Source organism: Lytechinus variegatus, chromosome 3 (assembly GCF_018143015.1).
Source record: "Lytechinus variegatus isolate NC3 chromosome 3, Lvar_3.0, whole genome shotgun sequence".
Taxonomy (NCBI): Eukaryota; Metazoa; Echinodermata; class Echinoidea; order Temnopleuroida; family Toxopneustidae; genus Lytechinus; species Lytechinus variegatus.
The window spans coordinates 57207785-57229610 of NC_054742.1; the positions used below are offsets into that span (position 1 = coordinate 57207785).

A 21826-nucleotide genomic window follows, 5' to 3' on the forward strand; every position below is an offset into this window, starting at 1 on the left:
ACCCCTGTCAAAATAATACAAATGAAAGGGGAACTAAGCTAACCACCATTTTCGGAAGCACTCTTACTTTTTTCTGATAAAAAATAATAAGGAAAAATCGAAGATTATCAGATTCTTTCGGGAGGAGGGCGGGCACTCTCCCCCTCGGGCAGCTATTACGATGTGTAAAGTGAAAAATCAGAATCTCTGTTTTTTTTTCTCGAAATATGATAGTTTTAAAGGGGAAGTTCACCCTGACAAAAAGTTTATTGTAAAAATAGCAGGAAAATGATTTTTAAAAATATCGCTGTAGGTTTGAGAAAAATCCATCAAAAATTAAAAAGTTATTAGAATTTTTAACATTTGAATTGTGACGTCATATGCGAGCAGCTTTCCTACATATCGTATGGTAAAAAAATCAATGAAATGTCATTTTCTCATAAAATTGAAAATGGTTATTATTGTATCTTCAGTATATCAATAGACAAAACATTTCTGGCCCGTTTCTAAAAAGAAAGCAAAAATAAGTCATCACGAATCCTTAAAAAACATATGGGGCAGCTGCTCGTTCATGACGTCACAAATCTAAAACCTTTCTTAATCGTTAATGGATTTTCTTCAGACCTTCACCATTATTTTTTCTGCTATTTTTATAACAAACTTTTCTTCAGGGTGAACTTCCCCTTTAAGATCCAATCTTCTCAAATTTGCCTTGCGCCATCATGTGTTTAAAATTCTGAAGTACAATGCTATGAGAAAAAAATATACACGTGTACTCCATTTGTGCTTTGGATTGAAAACAAAAATGTTTTCTCAATTTTACCCGCCCTCTGCGGTGCTGTGTTTATTTCATTACTCTGGGAGAATGAATTGTTTCTTTCCATGCATGACCCGTGATTCAATATGAAACATTTAAAATAATGTTTGAAAAGTCATAAATGGTGACCAATAAAAAAGATTACGCGTAGTTTTCCTGTTTATAAATGTTTTAATATCATTGCGTTTTCATAAAAAAAATGTTCACTTTCAAGATGATAGAAATTATGAAAACAATTAATCATTAACTGCAGTGGGGGAGCAATTTTTTTTTCAAATGGTAGTCAATGTAAATACGGTATTAGACGTAATCCAGGAGAAATTAAATGTCCAACTGTTTATTTGTACTTTCAAGAAACAATACATTAAAATAATAATAATTTCAAGAACCATTTACAACACCTGCTAAACCATAAAGAGATTCGCATGATTCAAAAGGTGGATACGCGTGATTAACATTTATTTATTTTTCTCTAGAATGTATAGGGCCTATATAAAGATAAACTGTAATATATACTACCCGACACATAGGCTTCATTGCATGGCTAAACGTTCGATTCCAAAACAATTAGCAAACAAGTGAGTCGAATCATACAACATCGGGTCACTCCCTTTTCCTAAAAATATGAAATGAAAGTTGAAGTTCAAGTCCAACGCTCATCATTTCACTGGGTCACGACACGGGGAGTTCATTCTACTTTCAATGAGTGCGCAGTGAACGCTTTGTCATCGAATGTGTTCTAATCGTTTCTCTTGTTTTTCCCCCAAGGTTCCTTGCGGGTTGATTATAGTTCGATCCACAAAAGGCAGATGCGCATGCAATAATAGAGAACAGGAAGCAGTGCCAAAACCACACAAACGAAAAGTTTCTGGAACGGTTTGTGACCTGGTGTGACCTACCCTAGAAAATAACTTTCTTCAAAATAACCATTTCAATCAATCGTGCACACTTTCCTGATGCTTTGGTTATGAACAATGTTGGTTGACCATTGAACTATATATATATTTGACTGTTTTTTAACAAATGTTAAAAAATCCTATACAATATTTACAGAATAAGTCCATGAACACTTAATGATGATTTGTATATTTGTGTTTTTTTATATTTTCCCCTTATTTTATTTAATTTTATTTATTCTTTTCAAATATGTTTATTTTTATGGGTTTTGTTGTTTGCAGAAAGATTAAAGTTTATTGGAAAATCATATCGGGGATGATTTATTTTATTATCAAAGAAGAAATTGTGATAAGACAACCCAAATTTGATCTTATTAATTTGACGACCAATGTTGCCCATTTTGTAGTTTATAATCATTATGTAAAATGCAACCTTTAAAATCTAAATCATAGCAATAAGAGATTGATCACGGAATTTGTTTCATATTTGAAGTTTTATTTGAATCATTACGGATCTAAACAATTTTGTGTATTAGAGGTCAAGGAAATTATTGAGATATTGTAATTCCTGTTATAAATGTTAAATCATTTGACTCTTGAAAAAAATATCTTATGTAAATATGTGTATTTGTAAATATTTTGAAACAATAAATCCTCAAGGAAGAGGCAAAGAGAAACAAAATGATGGGTAGGGGGAAACCTCCACCATTATATTAAAAAAAAATCTTCTCATTACAAAATCAATGTTTAGCTATAAAATGTAATATTTACTGCATAAAACAAGGTAATTGCCATGCACTTTCAAATGCAGTGACTTTGTTGCTATCATCTTTTGAAAATACAACAGTCTTTTTAATTTCGTTAAATTGATGAAAACAGAATAAGTTGAAAAGGACAGAAATGGTCGTCTGGCACAGTATTTGATCTTCAGCTGACTACATAATCCATGTTTATTGGATAAACGAATTACATCCGTTTCCTAAATCCACGTTCATAACCCTATCAGCTGCACTTTTAGTGAAAATATACTAAATATTTTGTTTTCTCTGGGAGACGATCGATTTCCTCTCTTAAAATTCAGGAGAAGAAAATTTAAGGAAATGTATGGAGTTTGAAGATAATAGGGAGAAACTGCCTTTCCGTAAAGAAAATGAGTTTTTAAGATTTTTTTTATTAACTGTCGTAAAATATGTATTGCTTTATGAATTTTGTCTGTTACATTTTTTTCTCTTCCCCCTCTATCTCTGTCTGTCTCTTTCCTGTCAAATTCCCTCTGTTTTCTTCCTCTATCATATACCAGGTATATGTCTATAGAATTGTTTGTCTCTCTCTCTCTCTTTTAATTATCTATCTATTTATCAATCTATCTATCTATCTACCTATCCATCCATCCATCCATCCATCTATCTTTCTACCCATCCATCCATCCATCTATCTACCTACCTACCTACCTACCTACCTACACTGTTAGAAAAAATAAAAGAAGTTCCTGCAGCAGAGTCTCGAGAACACCTGTAATCTTACCGAATTGCGTAATAATCATTCTGTAAATTCATAAAACAAGAATTTTTCTGCAATTTAACAGAACAGGTCTGTTTAAAAAGGGGGAAAGGGTGTTTTATTCAAGGAAATTTGTAAGATTCCATACATCAAATACCAATTTCCTGCAATTACGCAATTCGGTAAGATTACAGGTGTTCTCGAGACTCTGCTGCAGGAACTTCTTCTATTTTTTCTAACAGTGTACCTACTACCTACCTACCCCATCCATCCATCCATCCATCCATCCATCCTATCTATCTATCTATCTATCTACCTACCTATCCATCCATCCATCCATCCATCTATCTATCTATCTATCTATCTACCTACCTACCTATCCATCCATCCATCCATCCATCCATCCATCCGTTCATCCATCTATCTATCTATCTATCTACCTACCTACCATCCATCCATCCATCCATCCATCTATATATTCTATCTATCTATCTATCAATCTATCTATCTATACCTACCTACCTATCCACCCATCCATCCACCCATCCATCTATCTATCTATCTAACTATCTATCTATCTTTCTATCTATCTATCCGTCCGTCCGTCCGTCCATCCATCCATCCATCCATCTATCTATCTATCATTCCCTTTTTATCTCTCTGTCATCCCCAACCTCCTTCCATCCTATGCATATTTTTGACACTCCTTCTGATCTGAAAGCCAGTTATGCCTCATTAATATTCATCATCAGCATGACTCGGGCTAAAAGAATTATTTTTTCGAGCACTATACAGTCATTCGCAACCATTCGAATAGGTCAAACATGGTCAATAACTAACAATTTTCTTTCATTGCAGCGTTATTTGTTCACCATACTTCAAGAAATCTTTTGTTTTGTCTCTTTCTTTTTTTGTTAAAAATCACTCCTCTTTTCCATCTCTTCGCGTTAACCCGTCTCTCTTCTTTATTTCTTTCTTTCTATCGTTCTTTCTTTCTTTCTTTCTATCTTTCTTTATTTCATTCCTTCTTTCTTTCTACACTCTTAATTGATAAATTTATGAATATGAAAATGAAAATACTGAAATATTGAAAAATATTTTATTATCATAATTATTATTGTCATTATTATTATTATTTATTTTTTTTATATAATTTATTATTATTATTATATTATATATTATATATAATATATTTTTATTATTTATTATTAAATATATTTATCATCATCAGTAGTCGTAGAAATTGAGAATTGTAGTAGTAGTCATCGTCAAAGGCAAAAGTAGCAATCGAGTTATGATAGTTTTATTGACTGTCAACTTTCTACAGCTAGAGATAAATGGAACATTTAGGTGGTGGGGGTGGGGTGGTCGGTCCGATGACGGAGACAATAGTGGGTGTAACTGGCGATCAGTGGTAGAACGTGTGGTGGTATGACAAAAGCCAAATCAGGAGAAATACAGATTAAACCCAAAGGTATTAGGAAATATTGGATTTAAAACAACAATATCGTAACGAAAAAAATATCCAGATCAGCTGTCATTCCATCTGTTCTACTTTAATTCGTGCAACTCGCTTTATTAAAATGTATCTTCGGTGGCTTCATGCCCTTAACTAAAGTAGCTAAACTATAAACCTGATTTAATAGAAAAAACAATAATCAACACAGATAATAATGGCATTGTTATTTAAATGATTGCATGAGCAGTATAATCATAAATTATAGACGAACTTGAAAGATTTTTAAATGGATCATCTAATTCTTGTGTAATCTTTTGTAATTGAATTCATGATTTTGCAAAACCGTCGAAAACTATAAAATCGGTGAAATTTTCATTTAAAAAATCATAACTCGATTGAAGTCATCAACTTACTTAGAAAAACATCATTTGGGACCATTATCCTCAAGACCCAAAATAAATACTCTACATTTTCAAGGTATGTCGATATTTTTCAAATTTATGTATTTTGTATTTTTTTTCTGCTTTACGTGATTGTGTTTGTTGTCGTTACGGAAGGGTTATTTAAGTATTGAACGATATGTATTTCTTTTTATAAAAATGAATATGCATAAATAATGATGACAGTTGATCTTTATCACACAAGAAAACATGAATGTCTTGATGGGAGATCGGTAATATTTTTATTGTACGACAGGTGTACGGAATTGCGACTAATTCTAAGCATTCAGTGGACCAACTTAAAAAGAAATTGTTTGCGGCATAAATGTTTCTAAGCGTTTATACAGACATGCATATTTTAAAAGTGGTTTTCGAGATCCATCTTAACTCCATGAATTCTATAAAATGTAATTGCATTTCTATTGTAAACTTTATATGTTTTCTTCTTTTATTAATGTAAGAATATTCAAATACAATAATGATAAATAACATGATTTTGATACATTTCAAGCAAATCATAATAATTTTGTATTTTATCGTCAAGCTTTATGCCGTGTATATAAAATATGTTAACTCGCTTTTGTTTTTATGAAACTGAACATTGAATGATAGATAAAAATTTCGTATGGTGCAAGAATGTATCCACATTGTGCTGCGCTCAACCCAGGTGAAGCTCGCCGGGCTTCTGCTAGGGTTATGACATCCAAAGTCCCACGAAGACAATAAATGACAAGATATGCGGTATAAAAGAATTCAATATCATTATTACTGTTATCATTATTACTAATTTCAATATTATTATCATTTTTATTAATATTATTATTATTGTTATTATATTATATCATCATCATAATTATTATCAACTTTATCATTTTGGCCATAGATGAAGACCACATCATTTATCGCTCTTCTTGTCGCACTCTGTCTCATCATGGCCACATCAACACAAGGTAAGATTTACATATTGGTAATTTAAAAATCAACTCGACATATTTCGATTACAAGAACTATCTTATATGTTTTGAAAAATAAGTCCGTTTGATTGTTTGTGTATTTCATCTAACGCAACTAAAACACTCGTTATCAGTCGTTATGTTTCCTGTCTTTCAGTAAGTCTACTACAATAATTATCATACATGAAGTAAAATAAAAACAAACGTGATAAACAAAGACTGGTGTACAGATGGGGACATGGGTACCATGGACTCCAAAAATTTTAACGACGAAGAAAAAAAAAAAAGAAAGAGATTAAAAGGAAATGGATGCAATATAATATTATTTTCGTAAAATTAGTTTTAAAAGGTGTACAAGCATGAAATTTTATTTTTTACACATTTTTTATTTATCTATTTATTTATTAATATTCAATTCTTTTTTCAGGTCGAGCTGTATTTCGAAGGAAGGACGGAAGTCTATACAGAGCAAAGAGGCAGACATCGAGCATAGTAAGTTCAAATAAGAATTCTAGATAATTATAAATAAATAATTACCAAGGTTACCAAATCATTTCTGATATTTTTGAAGACTGGAAAGAGAATTGACAATGCCGAATCAACTAAGGGCAAAGGGGGCAAACTTGGTTAATCTGAAATTTGTTTTATGATTAAAAAATAACGCAACCACGTCCCCCCCCCAAGAAATTTTGCCAATAACAAAATTTCGTAGGAGGAAAAAACATATTTAATAAATGCAATAGAAAAAAAAAATTAAATAATGAATAAAACAGAGTTTGGATGATGCTTTAAAGTGCTTCACCGGAGAATCATATATGAAAGGGGGCATGGTTTGATACATGAACCCAGTTATGACGTCATCGTATTATGTTCGATGGGGGAGCAAGATGACTCGCAGCTGAATTTCGCTAGATGAAAAATATAAATACAACCTATAGTTCGTCGGGTCGGCACAGGAACGCCCTTAGCGCTACACTTAAGAGCGTTTCTATTCATATTTTCTTTCTCATTGTCCTTCTCCTCCCCCTCCACTCTTGTTTCGTGGCTTCAAGATTCAATAATTTGATTGTAGGCATCAACCTACCCCGGTCACGTTGAGATCAACCTAATAATTTCTTACTTAAAATATGTTGATGAAACCTCTTACATCCTAACATCTGTATTATAAATTAACTTGTTTCTATTTCATATTATTCATTAAAACAGGAAAGTGTAAGTTCTGAAGAAACGAATGATACTACGACAAATAATACGGTAAGTTCATTTCTCGTTTATTAAAATGTCTTTTTTTATGGAGGGGTCACATTATGCAAGCTATGCTGTTAGGTGAATTCCCCCATTTCCACAGATATACATGTATATCTAAATAAATTATTTATTATAATTTTGCTACAAAAGTATTCTATATACGCGTATATTTAACTCATGTTGTTGAATGTAATTATTGATGTCGACAATGACTATGTATCATGTTTTATTCTGTTGGAAGTGAAATTGAATTTTTGTCTGAATTTGAATTTGTATCAGGATTCAAGTGAGGAAAGCACGGAATCTGACGAGACTACTACCACCGCTGCAACCACCACAGCTGCTACCACAGCTGCTGCAACCACTGCTGCTGCAACCACTGCTGCTGCAACCACTGCTGCTGCAACAGTCACTGGCTAGTTCAATACAGTCATAAACAACAATCATAATTATAAATGCTCATTTCTGTTTGATCAATATACTTCCTTGGTGAAAAAGGATAAAACATGGTATAAGATAAGTTAACAGCTGAAATGCGTACAGCCTTTTATTTGAATGTCAACCAAAATAAGTTGATATGTATTAAAACAAGAACCAAAAATCAAACAAGCATAGCACTTGAATTTGATAAAACATGTCAAAATTGTCTGTAAATCAAGACATTAGTTTTAGTTTTCGCTGTATTTTATAAAATGGTCATACACAATACGGATGATAGGCAAATGAGAGCCGATGACATTATTAAACTTTATATAATTATTCTTCACTTGTTTTTGCACATTTTAGAAATATTTCATTTCTCCCTTTCACGACATCTGTGTAGGCCATAAGTATTCCATTGGAAATCGTAAATTATATACTTACTTAAGCCAATTGTCTACCAACGTGCAAAAAACCTTTTTAAATTGAGACTTTAATTCGATAACATTATAGAAAAGCATCCTTTTCCTTTTCAATGTTCTGTTTATTTTTTTGAAAAAGTATAATTAATATGTAATAATTTGTATTTAGATTCTTCATTGAATGATGATAATAAATCTATGGCTGAAAAGGAAAGTTTATTATTTACCATTACTTGATTAATTTTACAGTCATCTGAGTGTATGTGTGTGTGTTTGAATTTTTACAGACAAGTATCAATCAGATATCATTATTTGATACGTCTGGGATCGACCTTTAACGTCACCATCCGAAAGACGTGACCAGAGCACCGTTAGCGATTAATCGCTAAATGAAATGACCTTTGAAAACCATCGTTGCATGCTCATCTTGCTCTGTAGACTGACTAGAGGAACCAATCAGAAGTGCTCTTTCAAAATTATCGATTCATCGCTAACATTTGTGTTATGGGACCCAGGGCTCGAACCTCTACATCAATTAATAAATTCCCCACGCAGTTTAGATTACAGGCGCATAGAATATCGACCCGTGTCAGAGAAGACTGGATTGAACTTAGAATTTGGAAGAGAAGAGAGGGAGAGAAATACCGATGAAGAGAAATATTAGAGAGTGATATACAAACACATATATTTATAGGAGAGGGAGAGAGAGAGAGAGAGAGAGAGAGAGGAGGAGAAGAAGAAGAAAATGAAGAAAAAGAAATAGTAGAAGAAGAAAAAAAAGAAGAAGAGAAGAAGAAAAAGAAGAAGTAGAAGAAGAAATAGTAGAAGAAGAAAAAGAAGAAGAAGAAATAATAATAATAATAATTGGATTTATATAGCGCTTTTTCCAGAGGATACAAAGCGCTGTTAATTGCATAAGACAAGTTAAGGTTTATGGTTATATAAGTGTGTTTCGAGATGTTTTTGAAGAGGTTATTAAGAGAAAAGATGTTTCGAAGAGATGGAGGGAGTTTGTTCCAAAGACGGGGGGCAAGAGATTGAAAGGAGTTGAAACCGGCCTGTTTGACTTTTGACTGTTGGACTTTGGAATTACATAGGAGTAGTAGAAGTAGAAGAAGTAGTAGAAGAATAAGAAAAAAACTAGTAGAAGAAGACAAAGGAATACATAAACGAATGGGCGCAGAAAATATACAAAATGATATAAAAATGAGAGATGATTGTTGCAAAAAAATACACCATCCTGCATACTATTATCTTGGCTCCGTAACACAAATTAGCTTTGTGATGAATTGCAAACATGAAAGAATCGCACTGATTGGCCCCTGGTCAGTATTTTAAACCCAATGCGCGTGTAACATTGATATTGATAGGTCAGTTCATTTAGCGATTGATCGCTAATCTTTGTGTTACGGAGCCCTGGGGCCCGTTGCAGAAAGAGTTGCGTTTAAACGCAAGTCAAAAAATCAAGCGCAAGTCCCAAATGCGCGCTGTTGATTGGTTGAAAATCAGATTGCGCGTGATTTTTAGAGTTGCGATTGATTGCAACTCTTTCTGCAACGGGCCCAGATGTCTTTTTCATATTTTTAAAAAATTATTATCACCTAGAGCACCCATAGTCACTATCCTAGTACCTACCAAAACACAAGTCTTTGAATGAAGACGCCCCCACCCCCAGCAAAAAAAAGGGTCGATCCTGCCAAATGATAAAACCAATGGCTGTCAATAGCAATTGGCCACGGACACTCTGAAAATATCATCTCCATGGCAACGCATTATGTCTTCTGTTTTGGGGGTGCATGTGTGTTAATCAATAGAACAACAGGTGAGTTTACCTTTCACGGAATACTCATCGAAACTTGAATGAGATCACCGCACTAGGGCCTTGGTGATGATTTGGTCTGTGGTTGATATTACAAGGTCACTTTTAGTTCCAATCGAAGGTGGAAAAGGCAATTAAAAATATCTGATTTAACTAACATATTTCATATTCCAAAGGGGGGAAATGACTCGAATATTCTGTTATAAAGACAGTGAAGGTCGGAAAATAAATCATAGTTTTAACATGAGCCCCCCCCCCCCCTCACACACACACACGAGCCTAGAAATTAAAATTATGATTAACGAAATAATCTATCAATACACCCCCAAAACAAATGAAAACGAAGAAAGAAAATAGATGGCAGTTAAGTTAAACCTCCCGTAAGAAAATTTAATTTTTATGCGTCTGCAACCCCGTCAAGTCTTTACATTTATCCTGAACGGTCAGTGTAAAACCTGGGGTATTAAAACTTACACCAGGATCCCGTAACACAATGGTTGGCGATTGATCGTAAGCTTGATTTTCATGATTGGTTGTACATCGTAGTCAGTGGAATCAATTGCAGAAAAATGTTCTACGATCATTGCTAAGCTTTGTGTAAAGGGGCCCCAGCTGGTGAACCTAGAGGACCACTCCGACCACACCCTGAGGTGGTGTTAAAATTACACCTAGAGATTGAACATAACACCAAACACTGTTAAAGTATGGGCCCATACATGACAAAAGGTGTAATAACATCCAGAGGTGTTAAACTAACAAAAAGACAATCAACTCCGAGATAAATGACTGGTGATGTGCATCTATCAAAGACACAGTTCAACCCGGGAGTAGCCCCATCCATTCTTTGGGAAATGCTAACTTTTTCTATCAGACGAGTATTTAGGGCCTACATCATCAATCATTAGAGATTTAAATAAAAATTGAAAGGGTTATTGTAAAGTAACTAATGTAAACACTCAAAACAAATAACCAAATGTTTATCCCTTGCCACCAACATTTTGGCGTCCCATAGGAAACTTTTTTTGGGTTTATTTATTTATTTCATCATTATTATGTTTGTTTGTTTGTTTGTTACATTTTTGGCCTATAAAGATGAGGTACAACAGAACCTCGGTGCAAATTTTAGTGGTTATGAGTGACAAGGACTTCATTTAAATTATGGTGCCATTCGTCTTATCTTATTTGAACATTTGAAAATCTTGCTCAACTTTATATTGGAACATGGATCAAATCAAGGCTTCAGAAAATCAAACTTATATCGGGGCGCATGTACTATAGGGTACAATAACCATAATAATCAAAATAATTATTTTCATCATTATTGTTAATGAATACCCCCAAAAAATCGTTCGGTCATGCTTCCGATTTTCTATCCTTGAATTTTGCTTTGAAATGCTCTGGAATGAAAATTAGCCCAGTCATATCTAGTTTCCGTTTACCTCTAAAATAACATCTGTTTGTTTCTATCACACTTCATGCCAATCAAAAATAGGACCCGCCTACATCTACCTGCTGCCCATAAATAAGAGGGAAATCCTAAAACTAAGAATTAGTGGTGTGAATTTAAGAGCTCTTGACTGTACCAGTACTTTGTCCATCTTTGATCGTCCAGCTTCACTGCCAAAACACCAGTAAGTTGAAGTTTGTATTCATCTCAATGATTTCTTAATTTCATTTTTAAGCTGGAGCGAACAGACCAGCAATGTGAGTTGCCTCTTTGACTGTGTGTTATATATTGCAAGTCTTAAAAAATATCCGTTGGTAACACCGAGGATAAATTAGCCTCTAATTCTATTTGGGTATAAACTAAAGTGCTATTGAGAGGAAAGGTACCCGTTTTGCTACTTTGTAACTTGCGATACAATTGTAATGAGTAGTGAATCAAGGTGTTATAACTCAAGGGGCCTATGTTACAAGACTATACTGCTGATAATGTTGCATGATGGGTAATAAGCATGACCAGATAGTAGTTGAGGACTTGTGGCCCTATTAAATTGTTGGTTCGTAAGGGCATACAAACTTCGCATGCCCTTTAAAGAAAAAAAAAAAACCGCCGACGTTGTTTAGGAAATAGAAGTGCATGTGAAGTCTTTAATGGCTGATATGTTTGTTTATAGGGGTAACTTAAACTTCTTTGTCTTTACAAAATTAGACTAAATTATTTGCAAACTATGTTAATGGAAACACTAACTTTATTGCAGTTTTGACCCACATCTAAAAAAATTCAAAGTGCATTCGTTCTACTATCTTTCCATATAAAAAAAACTCTTTAAGTGAGAAATTTAACAAATGACTTCCAGTGTAAGCAGTGTCATTTTGGAAACAAATTTAACAAATTACTTTCAGTATAAGCAGTGTCATTTTCCCGCGTTATCGTGCTGTTGATTAATACATTTTTTTTTCAAGATTTTCTTTAAGTGGCTATTGCTCATCTTGGTTTATTTATCTCATATCTGTAATAGTTTTTCTGAGTATGTTCCTAATTTTATGATGTTGTTATTTCATTCAAATTGATTTTACTCGCATCTCAAATTTTCTACTTCACTGTATTTTAATTATCCATTATTTCATACTTAAATTTTTATTTGTGTTCATAATAATATTGTTTAATTCCATTGATATATCTTGCACTCAGTGATTTTGGTATTATTGGTTATAAATGTTTGACAACGCAAAATATGCAATAAGCAGACGGAGAGGAAATTAGACTAAGCAGGTATAAGACCAAGTGTAGATTAGAACAAATGGTATTTTGACATTGATAGTATAGACCAAATTAGTTAAGACCATATATGGATAAGACTTTCTGAGAAGTTGACCAACTAATTTACTTATATACCCTACAAGTTTAGCTTCTGTACAATTTCTCTTCAGTTGCAGTATTTCAAAATTTTAACATCTCGAACAATTTTGCAATTATTTTGATGTATTACTTTATAGTTACACTGTAAAAAAAGGTTCAACCAATATTAGGTTAAAAGGGGAACATGCCTCTTGGGTTAAACAACGCCCAATGCTGTGTAAATTTTAGGCAATGTGGAAACGTTACCCATGAAACGTGCTTTGTACACCCCCGCCCCGTCCCTCAAAAAGAGTATGCATTTGCCCCTTTCAACTTTTAACAACTTTTTAGTCAACCCTTATTACAGAGTAAGCAAAGTTAGAGTAAAGCAAATCATTAGGATAATGATCATTGAAAACGTCTTATTTTTGTTCTTCACTCCATAGATCATGAGGACCTCCATTTTGCTTCTCCTTTGCATGTTCGCCTGCATGGTAGCGATGCAAACAGTATATGGTGAGTTGATTCTTCCACACTCGTGACACTCTCAGAGATTTTCAAATAACACAAAAGTTGGTTAAAGCAAGTTGGTTAAAGCAAGTTGTTAAAGCAAGTCTTTACGGTTATTATAAATTGACAGGTAACTGTTTAAAGGAAAAGCTATTGGAAATGATATGATAATATATTCATCTGGGAAATAAATATGTAGTCATTGTAGATTTAAATTGCCCAAATACTTGCATTAGGATGTATGAGATACTATTCCAGAGAACCGGCGCTGTGTGCGAAACTTTAAACAAAATTGTTCACTTTTAATACCTATAATTATGTCAGATTTTCAATATTCAAATTCGTATCCATGTCACAAGAACGGATACTACGAGTGGAGACGTGACTCGATGACTCGCCAAAAACCACATACAAACAGGAGTAGGTCAACTTTGCGAGACACATTTTGAATGTTGTCTAGGCTAGATCATGTATCTTGCATATAATATATTTTCCCCCCTTTTTTTGCATATAATATATCTTGCCAATTTGACATGCACTTTTCTAATGTCGACTTGATAAAATATAGTATATGTATGTAGAGGTGTTGTGGCTCAGTGGATAAGTCTCCGGACCGTGAACCACAAGGACCGGGGATCAAATCCCACCACAGCACTAGCGTCCTTTGGCAAGGCGTTTATCTACATTTGCCACTCTCGACCCAGGTGTAGTAAATGGGTACCCGGTAGGAAGAAATTCCTTGGAATGCTCGATGCGCCCGATCAGGGTAGCCGTGCTAAAGCCGGGGTAATAGTATGCAGCGCTTAGAAACATTTGAATTAAGCGCTATATAAATGTTGCATATTATCATATCTCGCCAAGTTGACATATAACTTTTCTTATTTCGACATGGCGAAATAACGTATCTGGCCAAGTCGACATACAAAAAAGGTGAATGTCGACTTAGCTAGATACGTATATCTGGCCCAGTCGACAAACAACTATTTGCATGTCGACTTGGCCAAATAACGTTTCTAGCCAAGTTTACATACAACTATTTTACATACAACTATTTGTATGTCGAATCGGCCAGATAACGTGTCTAGCCAAGTTTACATACAACTATTTGTATGTCGACTTGGCGAGATAACGTATCTAGCCATGTTGACATAATAACGTCATTATGTCGACTTGACGAGATGAATTATCTCACCATCTCTACAAGTCGCTGGCACTTTAAAGCTTTCGTAAAAAGAAAAGTCCACGCATAAAAAAGATGATTTTGATTTTATAAATCTGACAAACATATGGCTAACAATATACATAATACAACACTAACAATTTCGCAAATATTGTATAATTATGTAAATGAGTTAAAGTGTAGTTATGATTGTCTTCATTAAAAAAAAAACAGTTATGCACACCACGGGAGATTTGCAAATGAGCTAGGGACCCATGACATCACCTACTCATTTCCTTTCCGTTGTATCTTAACATGGTATATTGACTTGTTGGGAATTTCAAACATTATTCGATCAATAGCTTCTCTATTAAAATATCTTTTAAAAGATATTTCACATGGGAAAGCGCACAGAAATAGTGAGTGTGTGACATTATATAATCTCTCACGTGCGTTACACTCACGTTGAGCATAACCATTTTGTATTTTTTTTTAGTGTTATTCCCAGATTCATTTAAATGAACTTGTTACTGAAGTGGACTTGACATTGAAAATATATTCGTACTATGACTATTTAAATATATAAGATCTACTAATTGCCCTCCTTTTCTCATTCTCAAGCTGATGACGATAGTGAAGAAGCTGACGCTGATGGAGGTGCTCAAGAACTCACTGATGGCGATGCGGATGCTGATGCCGATGCTGATGCGGATGCAGATACCGATACCGATGCTGACGCCGATGCTGACGCCGACGCTGATGCCGACGCTGATGCCGACGCCGATGCTGGGGACACTGCTGACACAGCCGACACCGCCGATACGCCATAGACTCTGAAAAAAATGGAGAGATTACCGCACATCCATCCAACGAGAGAGAGAGGGAGAGGAAGAAAGAAAGAAAGAAAGAGAGAGAGAGAGGGGGGGTAGGGAATAAGATGGTTAAAGTTATTTGTTTCTTTTTCTGATTATTGCATTTAAAATTAAATGCAAGCTCCTTGGTAAATATTGGCCATGCAGGTGAAAACAGAATACCACACAACTTTGCACAATAACATTTTGTGTTACAACTGTGAACAAATTTGCCCCCCCCCTCGGGTGGGGCTACACTCTTAAAACAAATCAGTCAAATTGACTAGACCAGTAGTAAGCTGGGAGCAACTGATATGGCAATCACTGATATTCACATTTCTGACATATTCTAATCAGAAATAACTCTGTTCTGGTAAAATATGACTAGAAAATAGTCAAATATGGCTTGAATAACAGTTGCACCCAGCTGACCCTATTAACTAGTCATTTTTGACTGATTTGTTTTTAGAGTGTATTATTCTTTGGTAACTATTATGAGACGTCGAAGTCATATTCAATTTGTTTTAATTTCAAGTTATCATAATTTGATATTCCTTTCTTAACTGAAATAAAGCAACTCTGTATATAAGAAACGATGTATATTTATGTTAGTGCCTTTTCATTTTTTGGTTCATATGATATGAATATGGGTCCATTCATGTTGAACTGTTTGAGCAAGAGATTAATTGTTGTCAAACATGTTCTTGGGTCGTTCTTATACCATGTATACTCATGTATGAATGATGACCAAAACGGACATCGTCAGTGTTCCTGAGTGGCACACGTTGTGCCAAGCGGGGCAATCTATTGGAAAAATAAATTACCATGGTAATCACTCTTCGCGTAATAATTGCATTCAAATTTAGCATAATTTGCTCTCTTTATACTGACAACAGCTTCTCAACGTCTGGGGCCGTCTTACAAAGACTTGCGATTGATCCTATCAATCGCAACTATGAAAACCCAGCAAAGTCAACATCGAAAATGCATGTTTGCTCAATTTTTTTTTTTAGATATGAATGTATATCCATAAATTCGTTGATTTCTCGACAGTTCGGTGTGTTCTCCTTTGTTTACAAAGGACATTTTGCACATGACCTGCAGAAAAATTATGACACTGATGGATTTCCATAGAGTTACGATCGATTGGATCAATCGTAACTCTTTGTACGACGGGGCCCTGATGAGACAGCAACAACGTTCAGGTTTCCAGAAAGTTGCTCGCCCTCCTAATGTACGCATGCACAATATGGAGTTTTTGCTCCGAGATGTACGAATGATTCAAGAACATAGCTGATAAAGGACAACTCGGAAGTCTTTGATGAAAACTGGAGAACCGGGAAAGCAGTATCGTCCTTAATTAAAGGGACAAGTCCACCCCAACGAAAAGTTTATTTGAATAAAAAGAGAAATATCCAACAAGCATAACGCTGAAAATTCATTAAATTTCACTTAATTTCACAAAACAGTTATGCACATCCGATGGTATGCAAATGAGGGGACTGATGACATCACTCACTCGCTCACTTTTTCTTTTTTGATATTACATAAAATATGAAATATTCGAATTTTCCCCCCATTGCCCTTTGAAACAAAGTTTTATTTCTCCGGAACATGTGAAATGACCATTGTTTCACATTTTATGGTTCAGTCAAATTTGTCCTTATTGTCAAATCTGTAAAAATCTAAATATTATATAATTCCCAATACAAGCAATGAAAAACAAAAGAAATTGTGTGGGACATCATCGATTCTCTCATTAGCATATGACTTAATTGTGCACATAACAATTTTGTGAAAAATAAGCGAAAGTTTAAAGTGTCAAAACCTTTACATCCGATTTTGATGAAATTTTCAGCATTATGCTTGTCTGATTTTTCTCTACTGATTCAAATCAACATTTTTCTGAGGTGAACTTGACCTTTAAGTTTCGGAGCTGATGAACCAATTTTCGACAAAGATTCCTTGGTTTCTCTTTGTCATGAAGGTCATTTGATAATACATTTCTCTGTTCTTAAATTCTCTCCTGAGGCCCGTTGCAGAAAGAGTTTGCAATCAAACGCAACTCTAAAAAATCAACCGCAAGTCCCAAATGCGCGCTGTTGATTGGTGAAAATCAAGTTGCGCATGATTTTTAGAGTTGCGTTTGATTGCAAACTCTTTCTGCAACGGGCCCCTGTACGTCGACGCGTGAAAATGTCTTATTAACATAGCCTATATACAAAGAGGATTCCAATATATGGAAAAATACTTCTCGATGATATCAAAGAATGTTCTTCTTTGACTTGATCATTATTCAAGTCTATGTTTAAGTGTTACCTTTTCCAAAGATGAATCCAAATTGTCCTTATTAAAGGACAAGTCTACCCCAACAAAAAGTTGATTTGAATAAAAAGAGAAAAATCCAACAAGCATAACACTGAAAATATAATCAAAATCGGATGTAAAAGAAGAAAGTTGTGGCATTTTAAAGTTCGCTTAATTTATAAAATAGTTATATGTACATCTTGGTCAGTATGCAAATGAGGAGACTGATGATGTCATCCACTCACTCTTTCTTTTGCATTTATTATACGAAATATGAAATGTTCTAATTTTCTCCTCACTGTCAAGTGAAACAAAGATTAATCCCTCCCTGAACATGTGGAATTAGAACATTGTTTTAATACAATATGGTTCAGTCAAGTTGGTCCTTATCGTCAAATTTGTAAAAAAAAATTGAATATTGTACAATTCAAACAATAAAAACCCGAAAAGGAATAGTGAGTGATGAACGTCATCGACTGTTTCATTGGCATTTCACTGAGATGTGCATATAACTATTTTGTGAAAAATAAGTAAACCTTTAAAATGTCATAACTTTCTTATTTGACATCCGATTTCGATGAAATTTTCAGCGTTTTGATAGTTTGATTTTTCTTTATTTATTCAGGTCATCATTTTTCTGGGTGGACTTGACCTTTAATGATGCACTGTAGGTACTTCCTAGTCTCAAAATTTCCATAATGATAGGATCATTATATCATGATAATCTTATCAGAGCGCTAAGAAACTTAATAGTGATTAACGCTATAAGGTCTGAGTATCATAATTGTTGTTACTACAACGTTTCTTTTTGCAGTTTTTATGATGTGGCTAAAGAAATGGTTGACACAAAAGTGCTTGCTTGGTTATGGGGAAGGGTTCAAGGGTCTGGTTATGGAATATGAAGGAATATATTTGCATTATTTAGACTAAGAATACGAATGCATTAACATATAAAATAACAAGAGGGATGCCCTTGCCCCCCCCCCCCCGTTTTTTTCACGACCGAGAAAAAAATAGAAAGGGGAAGAAAGGAAAGAGAGCAGGGTGAAATATGATATAATTTTCTGAATATTATGTCAAAATCTATCACAAAATTGGATTTTCGTAATAAAAATACAGAATTTTTTTTATCGCACTTATTTGTAAATTTTGCCCGATACGCCACACCTCGCCCCCTCAAAATCATTAGCTCATGACGCCACTGTAAATAACCATTGCTTATCCATTAATGTACATGTGGAGTTCTGAGAGCATTCTTTTTAAATCCATTCTGAACGTTTACTCTATCTTGTCCAGAACTTTCAAACATGCAGTATTCGAAGAGGAATCAAGCATTGGAATTATCATGATTATTCATGATACATTATATACGTCATTAATATAAATCCATCTCAACACACACATTGGAGACAGGATTTGGCTTATTCCGCTTGTCTCTCCACTCGTCTTTTCACCACTATCCTTCCATCTCTTTCGAATTGTTCTTCTATATGTTATTTTTTTTAATTTTCCTTCTTGTATTTAACTCGACTTGAACTATTTTCTCATGATCAACTTCCTTCCAATGGATATTATTCATGTTCGTGTATGTAAATATACGTTTGCACGGAAGGTTCAATTTGCTCACACATCAAAAGCAAGCGGGTCAAAGTATTTCTACACCAGGATGTGCAACGAAGGGCACCTTAAGTGCCGTGTGATCAGTATTCACGAAAAAAAAACCCATTGGATTTCGCTATCATGAGCATTAACTTTGCTGAAGTCATGGTCCCTTGACAAAGCATATGGGCATTACCGAGTCAGAAGTCGACGGGTTAAGTCGTTCGTCTATAACTTCACGCTATATTTGCGTTGTCTGTATAGGCCAACTTAAAAAACCTATACTACCCGTCTTCTTTCATTTCGCAGCTGGATAGCCAATATTCATACAATCGGACACCTGCTTCTAACTTTCTTGAAATCCTTGCTCAAATTAACAATTTTACACTCCGCTGAACAACATCCACGTGCTTATAAGATGTACATCATGGGTGTAGTTTTAAGGTGACAGCATTTGGATTTTTCGTCAGTGCAGAGAGCAACCGGTTAAAGCAATTCTTTACAGGAACTCTACAAAAAAAAACCCAGATGATTATTACCGGGAGTAAATTCAAAAGTTTTTGTTAGATCTGTAGTACATTATTAACGGCAAGGACGAAAAAGTAACACATTAAGGGTTTTGCCGAATATTGCAAGGATGGCGTATTACTTGGAAATTATGATTATCTTGCTGCTAATGAGCATCCGTGCGCAAGGAAATGGGAAAACTTGCAATATGGCTGAAATTTGGGGAAGAAAATGTTCTATTGGAAATGATATCAAAATCAATCCTTCTTCAGAAAGTCAAGCATGTCAAGTGTGTGAGTTTTCAAGCATGGGTATTTGGCCAAGACGACCACTTTCTGTTGACATGACGACGGTGTTCGAAAAAACAAAGAAGGATGCGACGGTTGGGTTTTTGAGTAAGAAGGGTCAACCTTGTGGTAGACAAGATGAAGAAATAGAGCATCGTGGAGGACACCACCTAGTGTTGAATAGGCAAGGTCAAGATAGTAATGTGAACATGGCGAACACTTTCACCCATCATGGTGCGGATTTACCGCTCTTGTCGAGTCTAAGGACAGCATCTGGACGCTACATAGTTAAAAACCCTTCAACATCTGCAGGATTCTCTCATGGTCCTATCCAACGCTCCTTTCTGGGACGCATCCCATATTGCAATGTGGCGCATCTGCGTTCTCCGTCGGTGGCTTGTTCGGGCATGATGATCTCACCACGTTACATCTTGACAGCAGCCCACTGCGTTCACGATGGGTTTCGCTTTCACACTCGTTTGAAGAAAATGCGCGTCAGTGTTCCGAGTGGCACCAGCTTTGAAAGTCGACGCGTTTCAAACGCGCATGTACCACGACGTTGGCTTACGAATAAGGGTAAACAGGACGCTGCGGCCGCACGACGCTCCGATTCCGAACGCGCGGTTTACGATTTCGCTGTTGTTGAGTTACTTCATGATATCAACAGCATGGCAGGATGTCCGAGAAATGGAACAGGTTCTATGATAACCAATTCCGCCGGTGGATACAAAGAGCCATTCAGAGTAGTGACGGCAGGGTCGAGAAGAAGACTTGGTTTCGTAAGTTTTCCCGCCATCGGGGAACTGATGTGGCAAACAATCTGTTCAACTTTGGACCAATCATTGACGTCCGTCCGAAGCGGACTGCTCGCAACGGACTGTCCATCCTTAAAAGGAAGTTCGGGAGCTGGGGTCTTTGTGCAGCCTGAAGCTATGTCCACATCAGGATTTCCTATGTCCTCGTCGTTGCAGGATCTCATTGGATTAGTCTCACATAAGGTTGATCTGTGGAAGAATCGCTCTTACACGGTGATAACAGTATTAACTCGGAGTAAGAAACGACTCGTCTGCGCCATGACTGATTCCAGCGTCTACCATTTCTGTTCAAATGCTTTGCCAAATAAGCATCGATTCATATCCTTTTTTCCAAAGAGGACTCCTAGGAAACACGCCATGATCGATCTTCAAAATACTACTAATCTCATAAATTTCCGGAGACAACCTGAAATTTAACAATAATTACGTTTGTATTAAGTTCAAAGAGCTTAAGGGTATCTGAAACTGGAGTCAATTTGATTTCTGAAGCCTGGTAGCATGACGGGTTCTCATACAGGCAGCCTTCCATTCATTCCAGCAGGATCCATGGTTATCGTATGTCAACAAGGTTTTACCTATAAATTGATATTTTTGGAATATCAAACAAGGTTGATAATATTAATCTAACCAAATGCTGAATTGTAGGCCTACAAATTCAACTTGTTGATGTAAGATTGTACAATTCGTCACTCGTCTATGATGTTTCCATAGATTCATGGATGCCACTTAAATGTGCATTTGATTTTTTTTTTAATCTGAAAATCATCAGAACACGTAGAATGGCCCCTTTCCTACATGAAAAAGGTGTTGTCTATGGCCAAAAATATGCTGAAAAAATCTGATATCAGACTTTTGTCCTAAAAATGGCACCCATGTAGTCTTGACTCTGAGCTGATCAAAAATTGACCGAAATTGCGGGAATTTGTTGTCTTTTTAGAAATCAGTAGGTATTTAAATGGAGAAATATTTAATATTTTACACAAATATTGAACATTCGTATCAGATGATACCAGCAGATATTAATAGATATCAAATATTTCGCACAAAACTTGAAAA

The 21826-nt window shown here is 35.1% G+C and overlaps 3 protein-coding genes across 3 annotated transcripts; all 3 read left to right on the plus strand.

Annotated features, from left to right (window-relative positions):
- The first annotated feature begins 5018 nt into the window (after positions 1–5018).
- Positions 5019–7774, plus strand: LOC121412239. The gene is made up of 5 exons (XM_041605143.1): positions 5019–5128; positions 5975–6041; positions 6472–6536; positions 7251–7298; positions 7572–7774. Exons 2-5 carry the CDS (start codon positions 5975–5977, stop codon positions 7710–7712), a joined length of 321 nt encoding a protein of 106 aa, XP_041461077.1. The 5' UTR covers positions 5019–5128; the 3' UTR covers positions 7713–7774.
- A 3702-nt stretch (positions 7775–11476) lies between these two features.
- On the plus strand, positions 11477–15274 carry LOC121412240 (mRNA 3'-end-processing protein RNA14-like). The gene is made up of 3 exons (XM_041605144.1): positions 11477–11584; positions 13182–13251; positions 15026–15274. The coding sequence occupies exons 2-3, from the start codon at positions 13185–13187 to the stop codon at positions 15232–15234; spliced, it is 276 nt and encodes a 91-aa protein (XP_041461078.1). The 5' UTR covers positions 11477–11584; positions 13182–13184; the 3' UTR covers positions 15235–15274.
- A 4395-nt stretch (positions 15275–19669) lies between these two features.
- Positions 19670–21409, plus strand: LOC121412241. Its single transcript, XM_041605145.1, has one exon. It carries the CDS (start codon positions 19799–19801, stop codon positions 21185–21187), a length of 1389 nt encoding a protein of 462 aa, XP_041461079.1. The 5' UTR covers positions 19670–19798; the 3' UTR covers positions 21188–21409.
- Positions 21410–21826: the final 417 nt, after the last annotated feature.